This window comes from Neofelis nebulosa, chromosome 4 (assembly GCF_028018385.1).
Source record: "Neofelis nebulosa isolate mNeoNeb1 chromosome 4, mNeoNeb1.pri, whole genome shotgun sequence".
Taxonomy (NCBI): Eukaryota; Metazoa; Chordata; class Mammalia; order Carnivora; family Felidae; genus Neofelis; species Neofelis nebulosa.
Window position 1 is genome coordinate 111,092,215 of NC_080785.1, and position 13,118 is coordinate 111,105,332.

General features: G+C 64.9%; 1 protein-coding gene across 1 annotated transcript in view; it reads left to right on the plus strand.

The window, feature by feature from the left end:
- Positions 1-523: 523 nt before the first annotated feature.
- The window catches only part of PLXNA1 (plexin A1), a 49,378-nt gene continuing 36,783 nt past the window's right edge, over positions 524-13,118 (plus strand). The window contains exons 1-3 of the mRNA XM_058725769.1: positions 524-717; positions 6,094-7,357; positions 9,129-9,311. Of these exons, the coding sequence (XP_058581752.1) occupies positions 6,113-7,357; positions 9,129-9,311 (1,428 nt within the window). The 5' untranslated portion in view covers positions 524-717; positions 6,094-6,112. The remainder of the gene's footprint in view (positions 718-6,093; positions 7,358-9,128; positions 9,312-13,118) is intronic.

Consider the following 13,118-nt stretch of genomic DNA (forward strand, 5'->3'; position numbering starts at 1 on the left):
CGACTGAACGTCCCCCGAGCCGGGCGGTCCTGAGGCCCCGTCAGCAGGGGACGCCGTTCCGCTCACCCGCGAGGGTGCCCATCCCACCCAACAGTTGTGGTTGCGGAAGGCCGAGGGTCGGGACCCACGGCCCTGCAGGTCCCGGGGCAAGGCGCGTTCCCTACGCGGGCCTCAGTTTACCCTTGTGTGAATGGAGGCTATAGTCCTAGGCCTGGCACACAGAGGCCGGGCCCATCCCTGGGCACGCGGGCTCAGAACGGGCCGGGCACTTGGGGCTCGGGGGACGCTCCGCCGCGGACCCGGAGCCAAGCCGTTAAGGCGGACGACTGTATCGCCCTTTGAAGGCGCAAGGTGGGCCCCGGCGGGCGCGCGGCGCGGGGAAGAGCGCCCTCTGGAGGCTGCCTGCGGCCCCGCCCCCGTGCGCCGGCCCCGCCCCCGCAGGCCCCGCCCCCCCGGCCTCGGGCAGCGCATGCGCGCGGCGCGGCGCTCCGCGGGCGGCGAGAGCGAGGCCGGTCCGCAGCCGCGCGGCGCTCGGCGCCCCATTCATGCTGGGCAGCGGCGGCGCGGCCACGCAGCGGAGCCCGGGCGCGGCGGCGGCCTCGGCCTGGGCGGCCTGCGCGGCTTCGGCGGCCCCGCGGCGGGGCGGGCGGCGGCGGCGGCGGCGCGGGCGGCGGGGCGCGGCGATGGCCGGCGGCGGGGCGCGCCCCGGGGCAGCCCGTGAGTAGGCGCGCAACTTTCCCCGCGGCGCGGAATGGGGTCGGGTGGGGGTCCCGGGCGGGGGGCGCGCCGGGGTGGGGGGCGCCCTCGGGCCGGAGCAGAGCGGCCTCCGGCCGGGGCGCGGGGCGTGCGGCCGCGCGAGCAGGGGGTGTGCGCGGAGGACTGCGGCGCGCGTGTCCGCGGGTCCGCGTGTCCCTGCGGCTCCGGCCCGGCGCCCGCGTGTGTCCGGGCGCGGCCGTGGCGCCGGCGCTGAGCTCGTCCTGTCCCCGCCCGGCCGGGATCGGACCGCGGCCCCAGGCCCCGCGCCGCCGGCCTCTCCCTGCCCGCCCGGCCCGCCCCGGCCCGCCCCGGCCCGCCGAGCTCCGCCGGGCAGTGCTCCCGGCGGCGCGGCGGGGGCGGGGGCCGGCGCTGCCCCCTCCTCAAAGGCAGGAGAGAAAGTTTGCGGCGGCCCCGGCGGGAGGGCCCTGCGGGTGCCCAGGCCGAACCCGGGGCTGGACCGCGCACTCCGACCTACGGCCGCTAGCAGGGCCGGGCCGGGCTGGGCAGGCCCGGGCCGGGCTGCGCGGCCGCTTGGGCAGGGCCTCGGGAGCCGGAGGAGGTCTTGCGGGGCTCCATCCTCTGTTGGCCCTCAGGGCGCTGGGGTGGAAGTTGGAGCCGCTTCTTCGGGACCGACGCCCGCCCCCGCCCCCTCTGGCCCGAGGTGCCGGGAGACGGGCGCTGTGTCCGCCCCTGGCCCGCAGGGCCGCTCACTCGGGCTGGGAGGGGGCGGTGCGGGTGCCGCCCGGGCAGCCGCCCCGCTCGCTCGGGCCTCTTCAGCCTCCCCCTTCCAGGGCCTCTCCAGGGTCAGCTCGCTTTCCTCGGAGGCTTCCGATTGCTTCCTGGACAGTCCCGGGCCTGGTACGCCGCGTAGCTGGGGGCGGCGGGGCTGATTCGGGGCTGCCTTGGGGAAGGGGGAGCGGGGCTCCAAGGGAGGCCCGTGCCTGCTGTGAGATCCCAGGTGCAGTCCGAGAAAGGGGGGTGATAGGGGCGCCAGTGGCTGCTTATAGCTGAGAACTGCCCCTGACTCATCTGTGGGGTGCTGGGGCCACGCCCCTTGAAAGAAAGGGGTGTGTGTGTTGGAGGGGATGTGGACCGGGCCTCTGTCCCCCATGCCGGGGCTTCAGCGGCTTACTCTGCTCCACCTTTTTCCATGCCCAGGCGGTTCTCTGGGTCTGGGGGGAGGGGGGTGGGGCTCAGTCTTTGCTCTTCTGGCCCTTGGGGAGCAAGCCCTAGGTCTCCTCGGCTCCCTGCTGGTTTGGGGTGTGCCGGAGAGATCAGGTGCTGCACTAGGCAGCCGAGACTCTGCCCAGTCCTCGAGAAGCACCTAGTCCCACGCCGGAGGCAGATGAGAAAACCAGTGATTCCCCTTCAGAGCTAGGCTGCACATGAGCCTGGGAGGGTGGCACCAGGAGGCCCAGGAAGGGCGTTTCAGCAGAGGCAGAGGTCTGGCAAGCCTCTGTGTGGCTGAGGTGTGTGTTTGGGGGTGGGGGACAAATGAGATGCTGTGGATGAAGCGGGCAGCCCTTTTGCTGGGCTCCTGTGCCCCCAGGTTGTTGCCTGCGTGTTCTGATCCCCCAGGAAGGTCCCTGTGTCAGTAGCAGCTGGCCAGGAGGGCAGGGCACCCCAAGAGAAGGTCTGAGTGGTGGGCACTTTTTGTAAGCAGGACTCCAGTGCTTCCACATCCTGATCCCATAGGACTTGTCTGGTGGGAGAGCAGGACAGCTTGGGACAGCCTCCCAGGGCCTCTGTTGGGGGAAGGTGGGTGACAGTACAGCTCTCTGCTTTGGTTGCTAATGGGGTACCTCTGGGCAGGACGGCAAGGCAGTATCTTCCCCATCCCCCCATGCCCCAACCTGCCCAAGTCCCAGAATGATCCAGAGTGGGAGGGCATGGAGATTAGGCTCTCCCTCTGTGAAGAGGGCTGTGAAGGCCTTTGTTTCTCAGGGTAAGAAGGAGTGGTGGTGGCTGCCGGGCCCTGGAGAGGGAAAGGGGATGTTGCTCTCTCCGTGCTCTGCTAGGCGGCCAAGCCCATCCTGTCCACGAGTGGAGCCCACTGTGCTGTATTCCCATCTGCCTCTGTCCTGACCTCTGTCTCCCTGGCTAACCCCCAGTTGGCACACCCAACACCAGTCCAGCTTCTCCCTTCCCAGGGTGGTTCAGACTGGGCCCCCGGCACAGCCCACTGCCCCTGCCTGGAAGCTGCAGTCATTCTCACTGTCCCCTCTGCATGGTCCAGCAGGTTCCAGTCCCTGGCCTGGACTCTTTGCTGCTCTGCCACCCAAGATGCCTCCTCCCACCAGCTCTCAGTGTGCCTTGTTCTCTTAGAACAGGTGGAGAGGCCCCCTGGAGGAGCCTCCCCAGACCAGGGTGGCCAGTTCTGCTCCCCTCCCAGATGCCCTCCCGGCATCTGTCAGTGCTCCCCTCCCCCAGCCCAGCACAGTCCTCCCCAGTACTCAGACCCGGCTTTGGAATGAATGCGTTTTTTTCTGGGCAGACCAGAGGTCTGTGGGACATAAGCCCCAGCAGGTCAGCTGGCCATCTAGGTTTCTGTGGGAGCATGGGATTTCATCTTGTCTTGCCAGGTGACCTTGGGTCTGTCCAAACCCTGGACTCCCTAACTCTAAGATAAGGGAAGTGACCTAAATGTCCTCACTGGCCCTTGTGAGATGGTGGATGTGAGGGACCTAGCCCTGGACTTGGGATCCCCCTTTCCCAGCTGGCAGTCCCATCCACCCTGGCCAGTCCCTTGCTAGCAGCCCCTGTTGGGGAGGGGCGGGGGTGGGGGGGTGGAAATGGGCCCAGGGCCAGTCTGGAGTTTGACTGGTGGCTTCTTCAGCCGGGTTTCTCCTGTTTAATATAAAAAGTAGGGCCCGTAATTGCATTAAGACGTGTATAATTATCCCGGAGGAGGGGAGAGCCCAGCCCCTGGTAATTGCAGGCCTGCTTTGAACTGATAAACGGTGAGTGATTCATGTTTTCTTTGGAGTTCACATGCACTCAGCTTTCAGCCCAGGCCCCGCTGACACTGTGAGGAGCCTGTTCTCTGACTCCCGACTCCTGTTCTGCTTGGGCTCCTGTGCTGGGGACAGGGGTCAGGCGTGGGGGAGGGGCTGGGGACTCCTCTCCTGGCTGCCAGCATAGGTGGCTATATGGTTCTTGGGGTGACGTCTGAGTGAAAATCCTCAAGGAAAGACAGGTGACAGAAAGCTGCGAGGGTCCTTCGAGGCAGCACGACCTGGTCCTCTTGCTGTGGGATCCTGGCTTAACCTCCTCACTTCCCTGAACCTCAGTTTCCCCACCCGAGCGGTGGGTGCGGGTGTTGACTCGGCACAGGAACATGTGGAGACTTGAGGCCAAGGTGAAGGAGCAGGCCTTGCTCTGCCCGGGACCTGTTCATTTACGCATTCATTCACAAGCATCGGGCCCTGGCACTGGCTCTGGGAGCATGCGGGGAGCCAGGCTCCGTCTCATGGAACTGCCATTCCTGTGGGAAGAGCGCAAGTTGGGGAACAATAAGTAATGACCGTGAGCGAACCCTGCGCTGCAAACTAAAACGGAGTAACTGGCTGACAGGAAGAGGCTGCCGCCCTTGGCTGGCAGGTCAGGGCAGACAGCTGAGACCTGAGCCCGTGTTTGGGCAGGGGAGGGAAGGGCATCCCAGTAGAGGGGACAGCAAGTCCAAAGGCCTGGCTGAGAGCGGAGGGGCCCTGTGCTACAGGGGCAGCTGTGGGAGCCCCCGGCCCAACAGGCCTTGTCTGGCCCGTTGCCCTGGACTTGGCAGAGGACACCTATCTTTTTTGGGCTTCAGCTTCCCCACCTGCAAAATGGGGCTGCCGGTCTATATGAGCCAGGGCAGGGCCCCTCCTAACTAACACCAGGAGGGTTCTCCTGCTGATGGCGCCTTGCGAGCATGCTCCAACCTTCCCGCTTTTGTCCGTGAGAGAGGATCTATTGTCATTTTCATTTGGGAAACTGAGGCTGGGAAAGAGGAGGGACTCCGGTCAGGGCCACCTACCAGTGGCCGGGCCAGGAGGAGAGGAGACTTTTGTAGAGGAAGCGGGGGTCCATGGTAGGATTTGGGGGCCGGTGATCTCATGTGCACTTCAGAAATGGGGCCCAGGCTACTGTGTAGGGCCTGGGCTGTTGATGCGTGTTTCAGGTGAGGCCAAGGGCTGTGCTTGTCCAGGTGGGAGAGGGGTGGGCAGTTTGGGGGAGACTTTGGGGATGACGCTGATGGACCTTAGCAGAGAGTGTGACCTGGAAAGTGTAAGTGAGGATGCCTGAAGCCTGGTGTGGGGGTGGAGGAAGTTGGGAATGCGATCTGATGGGAGGGAGGAGCCTCTGGCAGGTGGACGACAGCCTCTGGGCTTCTCAGACTGGGGAGATAGGACCACTGCTGAGGGGCAGGCTTGGGGAGCCACCCCCCTCCTCTTGGGAGGGCTTCGTATTTCCTGGGATTGAGGGTATGGAGGAGGAGCTGAGAGGCAGGCAGAGGAAGCCTGGGAGGGGGCAGGGCTGTGCTGGCAGCATGGGGGGCACCTCTTGGCTGGGGTATGGGGATGGTGGGTGGGAAGTGTAGCGCTTCTGGATTCTTTCTTGAAGTGCAGGGCTCAAGATCCAGCAAGGGGCTGGGCCAGGGTCAGCCAGCAAGTGGCTCCAGGGCCAAGGTGACCCAGACTGCCTCCCTCCCTCTCTGCGAACTGCCTTCTGTGTGGTGATGGGCCCAAGTATCTTTGTCTGCTATGGGGGTGGTGCCTGTGACTGGGAGCCTCTGTGGCCTGCTAGGGAGCACGTATCCCCCAAGCCTCAGGCAGAGAGATGGTCACCCACCCTAGGAGCTTGGAGCTGGTGGCAAGAGGAGGGGGTGCTCCCTAGGGCACGGGGAAACTCCGAGTCAGGAGGTGATGGCCTCCAGGTTGAGGTGTCAGCCAGGCTCCCAGTCTGGACCCTCGACCCTCGTCTCTTGCTTCCCTGCTCTTGGGTCCATTTCTCTCCTCTGCCTGGTAACGGCAGGACCAGGCATTGATGGTACATGTCTGGACACCAGTGGGTGTCCCATGCTATTCGTGGTGCTCGCGGGCTTGGTCTTGGGGACCCCTTGGTGAACCTCTCCGTGCCTGCAGGGCCCAGTTTGCAGAGGGGCCCTGTCTGCACCTCTGGGTGTCTCCTTGTGGGTTAAGTCATGCCCCCTGGAGGTGGAGCATGGGATGTCCCCGCGTGGGCTGGGCACACACAGCTCATGGGATGCACGTGTGTACTTGGGTGTGTATGTGCTCTCCCATGTGTCCGGCCTGTGCCCACACACTCGCACCCTCTCCCGCTTGTTCTCCTTCACAGGGCTGAGGCTCCCGGCCCCATGATTCCCGCCTCTGCAGGACCTGAGCGCCTCGACCCGCGGCCCCGGCCTGCCATGTCACTGCCACGTCTGAGCCTGCGGGTCCTCCCGCTGCTGCTGCTGCTGCTGCTGCTGGGGGGCGCACGGGCGGCAGCGGGGGCACCCAGGGCTGGTGGGGGGCCGCAGCCCGCCTTCCGCACCTTCTCAGCCAGCGACTGGGGCCTTACCCACCTGGTGGTCCATGAGCAGACCGGTGAGGTGTACGTGGGCGCGGTGAACCGCATCTACAAGCTCTCGGGGAACCTGACGCTGCTGCGGGCCCACGTAACGGGGCCTGTGGAGGACAACGAGAAGTGCTACCCGCCTCCCAGCGTGCAGTCGTGCCCACACGGCCTGGGCAGCACCGACAATGTCAACAAGCTGCTGCTCCTGGACTACGCCGCCAACCGCCTGCTGGCCTGCGGCAGCGCCTCCCAGGGCATCTGCCAGTTCCTGCGGCTGGACGACCTCTTCAAGCTGGGCGAGCCCCACCACCGCAAGGAGCACTACCTGTCCAGCGTGCGGGAGGCGGGCAGCATGGCCGGCGTGCTGATTGCCGGGCCGCCGGGCCAGGGCCAGGCCAAACTCTTCGTGGGCACGCCCATCGACGGCAAGTCCGAGTACTTCCCCACGCTGTCCAGCCGCCGGCTCATGGCCAACGAGGAGGATGCTGACATGTTCGGCTTCGTGTACCAGGACGAGTTTGTGTCGTCGCAGCTCAAGATCCCCTCGGACACGCTGTCCAAGTTCCCGGCCTTCGACATCTACTACGTGTACAGCTTCCGCAGCGAGCAGTTCGTCTACTACCTCACCCTGCAGCTGGACACGCAGCTGACCTCGCCCGACGCCGCTGGCGAGCACTTCTTCACCTCCAAGATTGTGCGCCTGTGCGTGGATGACCCCAAGTTCTACTCGTACGTCGAGTTCCCCATTGGCTGTGAGCAGGCGGGCGTGGAGTACCGCCTGGTGCAGGACGCCTACCTGAGCCGGCCCGGCCGTGCCCTGGCCCGCCAGCTGGGCCTGGCCGAGGACGAGGACGTGCTGTTCACCGTGTTCGCGCAGGGCCAGAAGAACCGCGTGAAGCCACCCAAGGAGTCCGTGCTGTGCCTGTTCACGCTCAGGGCCATCAAGGAGAAGATCAAGGAGCGCATCCAGTCCTGCTACCGCGGCGAGGGCAAGCTGTCACTGCCCTGGCTGCTCAATAAGGAGCTGGGCTGCATCAACTCGGTGAGTAGGCGCCGTCCCCATCCATGGCGCCTGTGCAGGGCCGCCGTCGGCCCCGCGTCCCTCAGAGGGTCGGGGCTGCTCCTGGGGCGTCAGCCTCCCAGCCCGTGCCTGCCGCCATCTTGCTTCCTTGAAGACAGGGCGATGGGACCGTGTCCACCAGTCCAGGAGCCCCTGTAGGCAGTGGGCAGAGGACTGGCCATGTGCTTCGCACTGCCCCGGATGCCTGCTGCCCTGGCTTGTCTCCCTTTTACAGATGAGGTCACTGAGGCTCAGTGCCAGTAAGAGGCAGAGCTGGCTGGGGCCAGACTGGGGTGGTGTGGGTCCCAGACCTGTCTTCCCACTTAGTCTTCTGTCGAGAGGCCCTGCTCACCCTTGCTCTGGGGTGTGCACTTGCTCTCTGGGCCTCTGGCTTCACCTGGTAGTGGCATTGAGGGCACCAGCCCTGACTCTGGGGAAGCCTAAAGGCATGGACTCTGGGTACTTGGTGGTCAGCAGCCACGGTTCTTGTCTCTAGGCCCCAAAGGGACCAGACTGTGTCCAGCTGCATAATGGGGAGCATCTTATGCACTCCCCTAGGCCGTAGGATCTGTTATTCAGGGGCACTTTGAGGTGACCTCCCCAGGTGGGAGCCCTCTGCTCTGGCTCATTGGGCAGCCCAGGGAAAGCCTGGTACATGTGGCTTCAGTTGTCTCATCTCTATACTGGGAGTGACACTGGTTTGTTTTCAGGGCAGGATTGGAGGGCAAAGGTCCTTTCACATCTGCCCCTGGGTGGAGTGGGGCACCCATCAGGACGGGGCCGTCTTCCAAAGCGAGGCCCCTATGTGCCAGGCTGACGTGCTGTCCATCCTCCCCTGGCATCTCAGGGAAGGCATTTGACCTCTGTTATGCATCTGGAGAAACTGAGGCCTGGAAGAGCAGCTCCTGCTGAGGTCACACTCAGTGCTCTTCACGGCCTGTGCCCATGGCTGGGTCCATCCCCTCTCCCCCTGTCTGACAGCCGCCCTGTCTAGGTCTCTGCTCCTGGGACCACTTGGGGATTCTCGGCCCAGCTCTACCTCAGCATTCCCTACTCCATCTGCGTTAGGGATCTCTTCCCTGCAAACCTCAGACCCTGAGACTGCTTCAGGGGAGCAAGCTGTCCCCCTGTTCCCCCTGGAGCCTGCCCTCCCCCAGGCCCTTTCGATCTTCTCTGGAGCCTCACGAATTGATCGCTTCCTGTCCCTTCAGTAACCGCTTCATAGCCAACCTCCGCCTTTGCCTTTTGGGTGTGTTCCCTGTTCCCTGTCTCGAATAAGCCCTCCCTGTACCACACAGCCCCCTGGGGGCTGGCCCTTGCCCCGTGCCATGGGCCTGCTCCCCAGGGTGGCTGCTCTCCCTCCTTGGTCTCCTCTAGGCTGCTTCCTTTCTTGCTCTCCCCCTCCCACCCACAGGTTAGCCAGGGGGCCTGTGTGCAGCAGCTGTGTGGGAGATGAGCCCCACGCTGGGCATGTGCACCAGGCCTCAGGGGCTGCTTTGCAAGCCTTGGCTTCTCTGTTTGTCCAATAGGTCCAGGAATCCCTGGTCTGCCACATCTGTGTGGCCTGGCTCAAGCCTGGCCCCTCTCAGGACCCTCCATGAGCCCCTGCCTCTTTCATACCCGCCCCCCCATCCCAGTTAGTGGGGGTGCTGGCCAGCCTTGGCTGCAATGCCTGCTGCCCTCAGGCAGAAGACACCCGGACCCCTGAGACTGGCTGCACGGGGCCGGGGTCTCACCCTCTCCCTTCCCACAGCCCCTGCAGATCGACGATGATTTCTGTGGGCAGGACTTCAACCAGCCTCTGGGGGGCACAGTCACGATCGAGGGCACGCCCCTGTTCGTGGACAAGGACGACGGCCTGACCGCCGTGGCTGCCTATGACTACCGGGGCCGCACCGTGGTGTTCACCGGCACGCGCAGTGGCCGCATCCGCAAGGTCAGGGCCTGGGACGGGGGTGATGGGGCGGGCAGAGCCCTGGGGATGTGAGACAGCCTTGCTCTGGGGCTGGGAAGCCCAGATCCAATGCCAGGCGTGGCAACCGAGAGGGTCCTCAGCAGGCCCCAGCTCCCCTTGTGTCTCTTTTTCCATGCCCCTCCTGTGGGGCTGCTTCGGTGTCCAGCAGGTGTAAAGGCTCTGGCTGGGCTTCAGGGGCTCTGAGGGTGGGTCAGGGTACTGGCCAAGCCCCAACCCCCTGCAGCCCCCCAGGACGGAGAGATGCTGGCCCTGCTCTCTGAGGGTGCACAGTGACCTCCTAGGAAGGCCGTGGGGGGGTGGGGGCAGGGCACGCCTGCACGGCCCCCTCCCCTCCGGGGGATCCAGTGTCTGCTGAGGCAGCACTCTGGAGCTGGCGGGAGGCCCCCGCCCTGCGCGGAGACAGCAAGGCCAAGGGCAGGGCAAGGGTAGCACCCCTCTGCCCCTGCCTACCGCTGGTGGGTGCAGGGGGAGCACTGTGACTCCAGAGCAATGAGGGCTCCTCAGGGTGAGGGGTGGGGTGCCGTGGGGCAGGGCCTGCGTGGTGCCTGCATCCCCTTCCCTCACCAGCAAGCCTTGAGCTGCACGAGGCCGCCAGGGAGCAGCCGCTGGAGGGCTGGAGGGGGGCTGAGAGCAGCTGCCTGTGGGTCAGTCCCAACTTGCTGGGTGAGTGGGACCAGACCAGCACAGGGCTGGCCTGCTGGGGAGGAAGTTTCTGGGGTGACTGTAGGGTGGGGGCGTCTGGGAGCCCCAGAGTCAGTCCAGGGGCGGGGCCTGGTAGATGAAATAACAGCTGTCCCCAGGCCTGGTGCTGACACAGCTCCCCGCCCAGCATGTACCCGTGGGTGGGGGCTGGGCCTGGGACCAAGAAGGGCCTTGCCTGCTCTCAGCTTCTGTGCTGGGTTGTGCGGGAGGGGGTCTCCCTGTCTCCGCTACGATGGGTGCCCTGGGAATCATGTTCCACTGTTCACTGGGTCTGAGATTTCTATGAAGGGACACTCCCCCCCCACCCCCCCACCCCCCCCCCCCGCCCAACTGCTCACCTCAGCTTTCCCATCTGTGAAATGAACCTGGATGTGTGGGCTCTGGGCTGGGGTGGTCCTGAGGCAGTAGGAGCCCAGATGTGGACTGAAGGCCATCCCAGGATGGGGTGCCCTGGGGTGCTGCGGGGTTCAGGCACCGTACGAGCCAGTGAGGCTGGGTGGCCGGTCAGCTCAGCCCCTGCTGCTCTCTGGGCAAGCCCCCATGCCCTCAGAGCTGGTCCTCCGGTGTGACCCACTTTCTTTACCCTAGTGTCAAGTGTGCTGTCTGCAGCCTGGGCATAGGCTCTTTCCCTTCCCAGGGGTGGGGCCCCCACCCAGCATGCACCCCCTTTTCCCACCCCAGGGAGGGTACATGGGGCTGGGGGAGGAAGCAGCAGAGCCCCTGGGGGGGGTGTGTGTCAGGTGGGTTGTGCTCTGGCAGGGCCAGTGTGGCTGCAGTGAGAACCGCCCCCTGCCCCCGCCCCCGCCCCCCAGGCAGGGCTGCGGAGTGAAGCTTGCTTGGAGACACTCCTGCAGGGCGCCCTGGAGCCTGTCACCCAGTGGGAGGCTGGGCTCCTGGGGCTGGGAGTGGCACATTTGATGGTGGGTGGGCTGGCAGGCAGCTGGCTAAGGCACTGTCTGTGCCCACAGGCCACCCTGTAAGGTTGGGAGAACGGGTTAGTCTGGCCCCGCCTCCCCGGCTGCCTCGCTGGCTCTGGCCTTGCTCCCCTGCCCCAGGGCCGCTGTCTGGGTGGGAGTTCTGTGAGTCTAATTGGTCCTGCTCTCCTTCCTCTCTGCCTTGGTCCCGCAGAGGGGAAACTGAGGCCCATTGTGTCGAGTGGGAGCTGGGCTTAGGGCCATTCATAAGAAAACCTCTGCTGCTCTCTCCCTTACCCACCCCTGCACCTGCCTCCCAGAGCCCCGTCTTTCCTGGACATTGGCTCCTTCCATCCCTGGACCCCTCTGGGCTGGGCACTGCACCGTGAGTGTGTGGACTGCACCCTTTTAGGGGTACGTGGGACCCAGTGCCCAGGGGCTGCTGGCCTGGTGGTGGGAGAGCCCCATCATTGGAGAATTAGAGCCACGTTAGTTTCGAGGCTCCCCCATGAAGGCATGCCCTAGCCTTGCCCCATCCACCACTCACCTGCACCCACCCACCCAAGTTGAAGGGGGGTTTTGGGCAGCTCCACAGACAGTTGTTTGCACCTTAATCCCATACAAATGGCTGAGTTTAGGTGTGGTCTCCGCTCTCTCCCTCGTGAGCTCTGTGACCCTGGGGCTGGCTGTGTAGCCTCTCTGAGCCTGTCCCCCCAAGCATAGCGTGAAGAAGCCCAGAGCCTGGTGTGTGTGTGTGGTCCCATTCGGGCATGCAGCTAGCTCTCACTTGTGGTGCTGCCTCTCTGAGTCCTTGCAATAACCCTGCCATCCTTTTGACAGATGAGGAAACTGAGGCATATGGTGGCTGCAGCATGTGCCCAGGCTTACTGGCTCCAGGGTCCTTGCTCATGACTGTAGTCTCCTTCCTTGTTCTCTGGAAAAGAAACGGGGGCCCTGATTTCAGTGTCCCTTCTCTGAGGAAGCCCGGGGTCTAGGGCAGCCCCACCTCCAAGAGCCTCTCACTGCCCACTCCTGCCCTGAGCTGCCAGCCTTCAGGGCTCTTTCTTCCCACAGCCCAGCGCATCAGCCGGTGACTGCCTGGCCCTGCCTTGCCCTGGGAACAGGTCCGGCTCCATCCAGCTCCTGTGGGGAGCACGGCTGTCCCGCTCTCTCTGCCTCCCTGTTGCCTAGGGCTCATGGTGCCTTTGAACACCATGCCACTCCCTGGGGCCCCTCTGCGGGTGGAGGTCTGGAGCAGGGTGGGGGCTGGGGGAAGAGGTACCAGTGCCATTCTGCTTGCCCCAGCCCCATAACCTCCCCCAGGTCCCCTTGCCAGGCCTCCAGCCTTGACCCACTGTGAAGGGAGACCGTGCCTCTCCTCAGCTGGGGCCCAGCCTGTGTCTCCCACCGTGTCGTTCTGACCCACCCTGGGGGTGGGAGTGGCTCTGGTCCAGGGGCCTGAGCCAGGACAGGACGGGCCACGGGGTGCCCTCCGGTCCAGCTCAGCACTGCCTTCTCCCTGATTCTTGTCCTTTGTCCTCGTCACATGCTAGAGCCTGGGCCCCGGGGACCCCTGCCCACTGCTGACCTGGGGGCAGGCCTGCTGTACTGACAAAGCCCAAGACACCCTCATCTTCCCCAGGCCTGGGTCTTCTTGGGCTTTAAGAAGTAACTGGTGAGCTCTAGGGACCCGGCTGGCCCTCTGCCAGGCCCCACCGAACGAGAACGAGCGAACATTGTGTGAAATTGTAACTGATTAATTTAGGACCTGCCAACTTCAGCTGTTCAGGGCTGGCTGGGAGTGCTCCCTGACTCCCCTGGTCTTCCCCAGAGGCTCTGCCCGCCACCTGCCTCCCTCCCCGCCAACAGGGGCAGCCTGTCCTCCTGGGCTGATACCCCAGATCCCCAGTCCTGCGTGTTACCTTCCCCCCAATGCCCCAAATGGCCACCAGGGACCCCTGGACCCTGGCAGGAGTTCCCCAGGGTGGCCCCTGGTTTGAGTTCTTTTGAGTCCGTCCAGGTGCTCACCGTGGGTGGGGAGAGGACCCGCCCCAGGCTCCTGCCAGCGGGTGCCTGCTCTGTCTCGCCGCAGTCTGGAGGCCTTCTTAGACTCCATTTCTGCAGAGCAGAAGTGGGGACAGTGCCTGCCTCC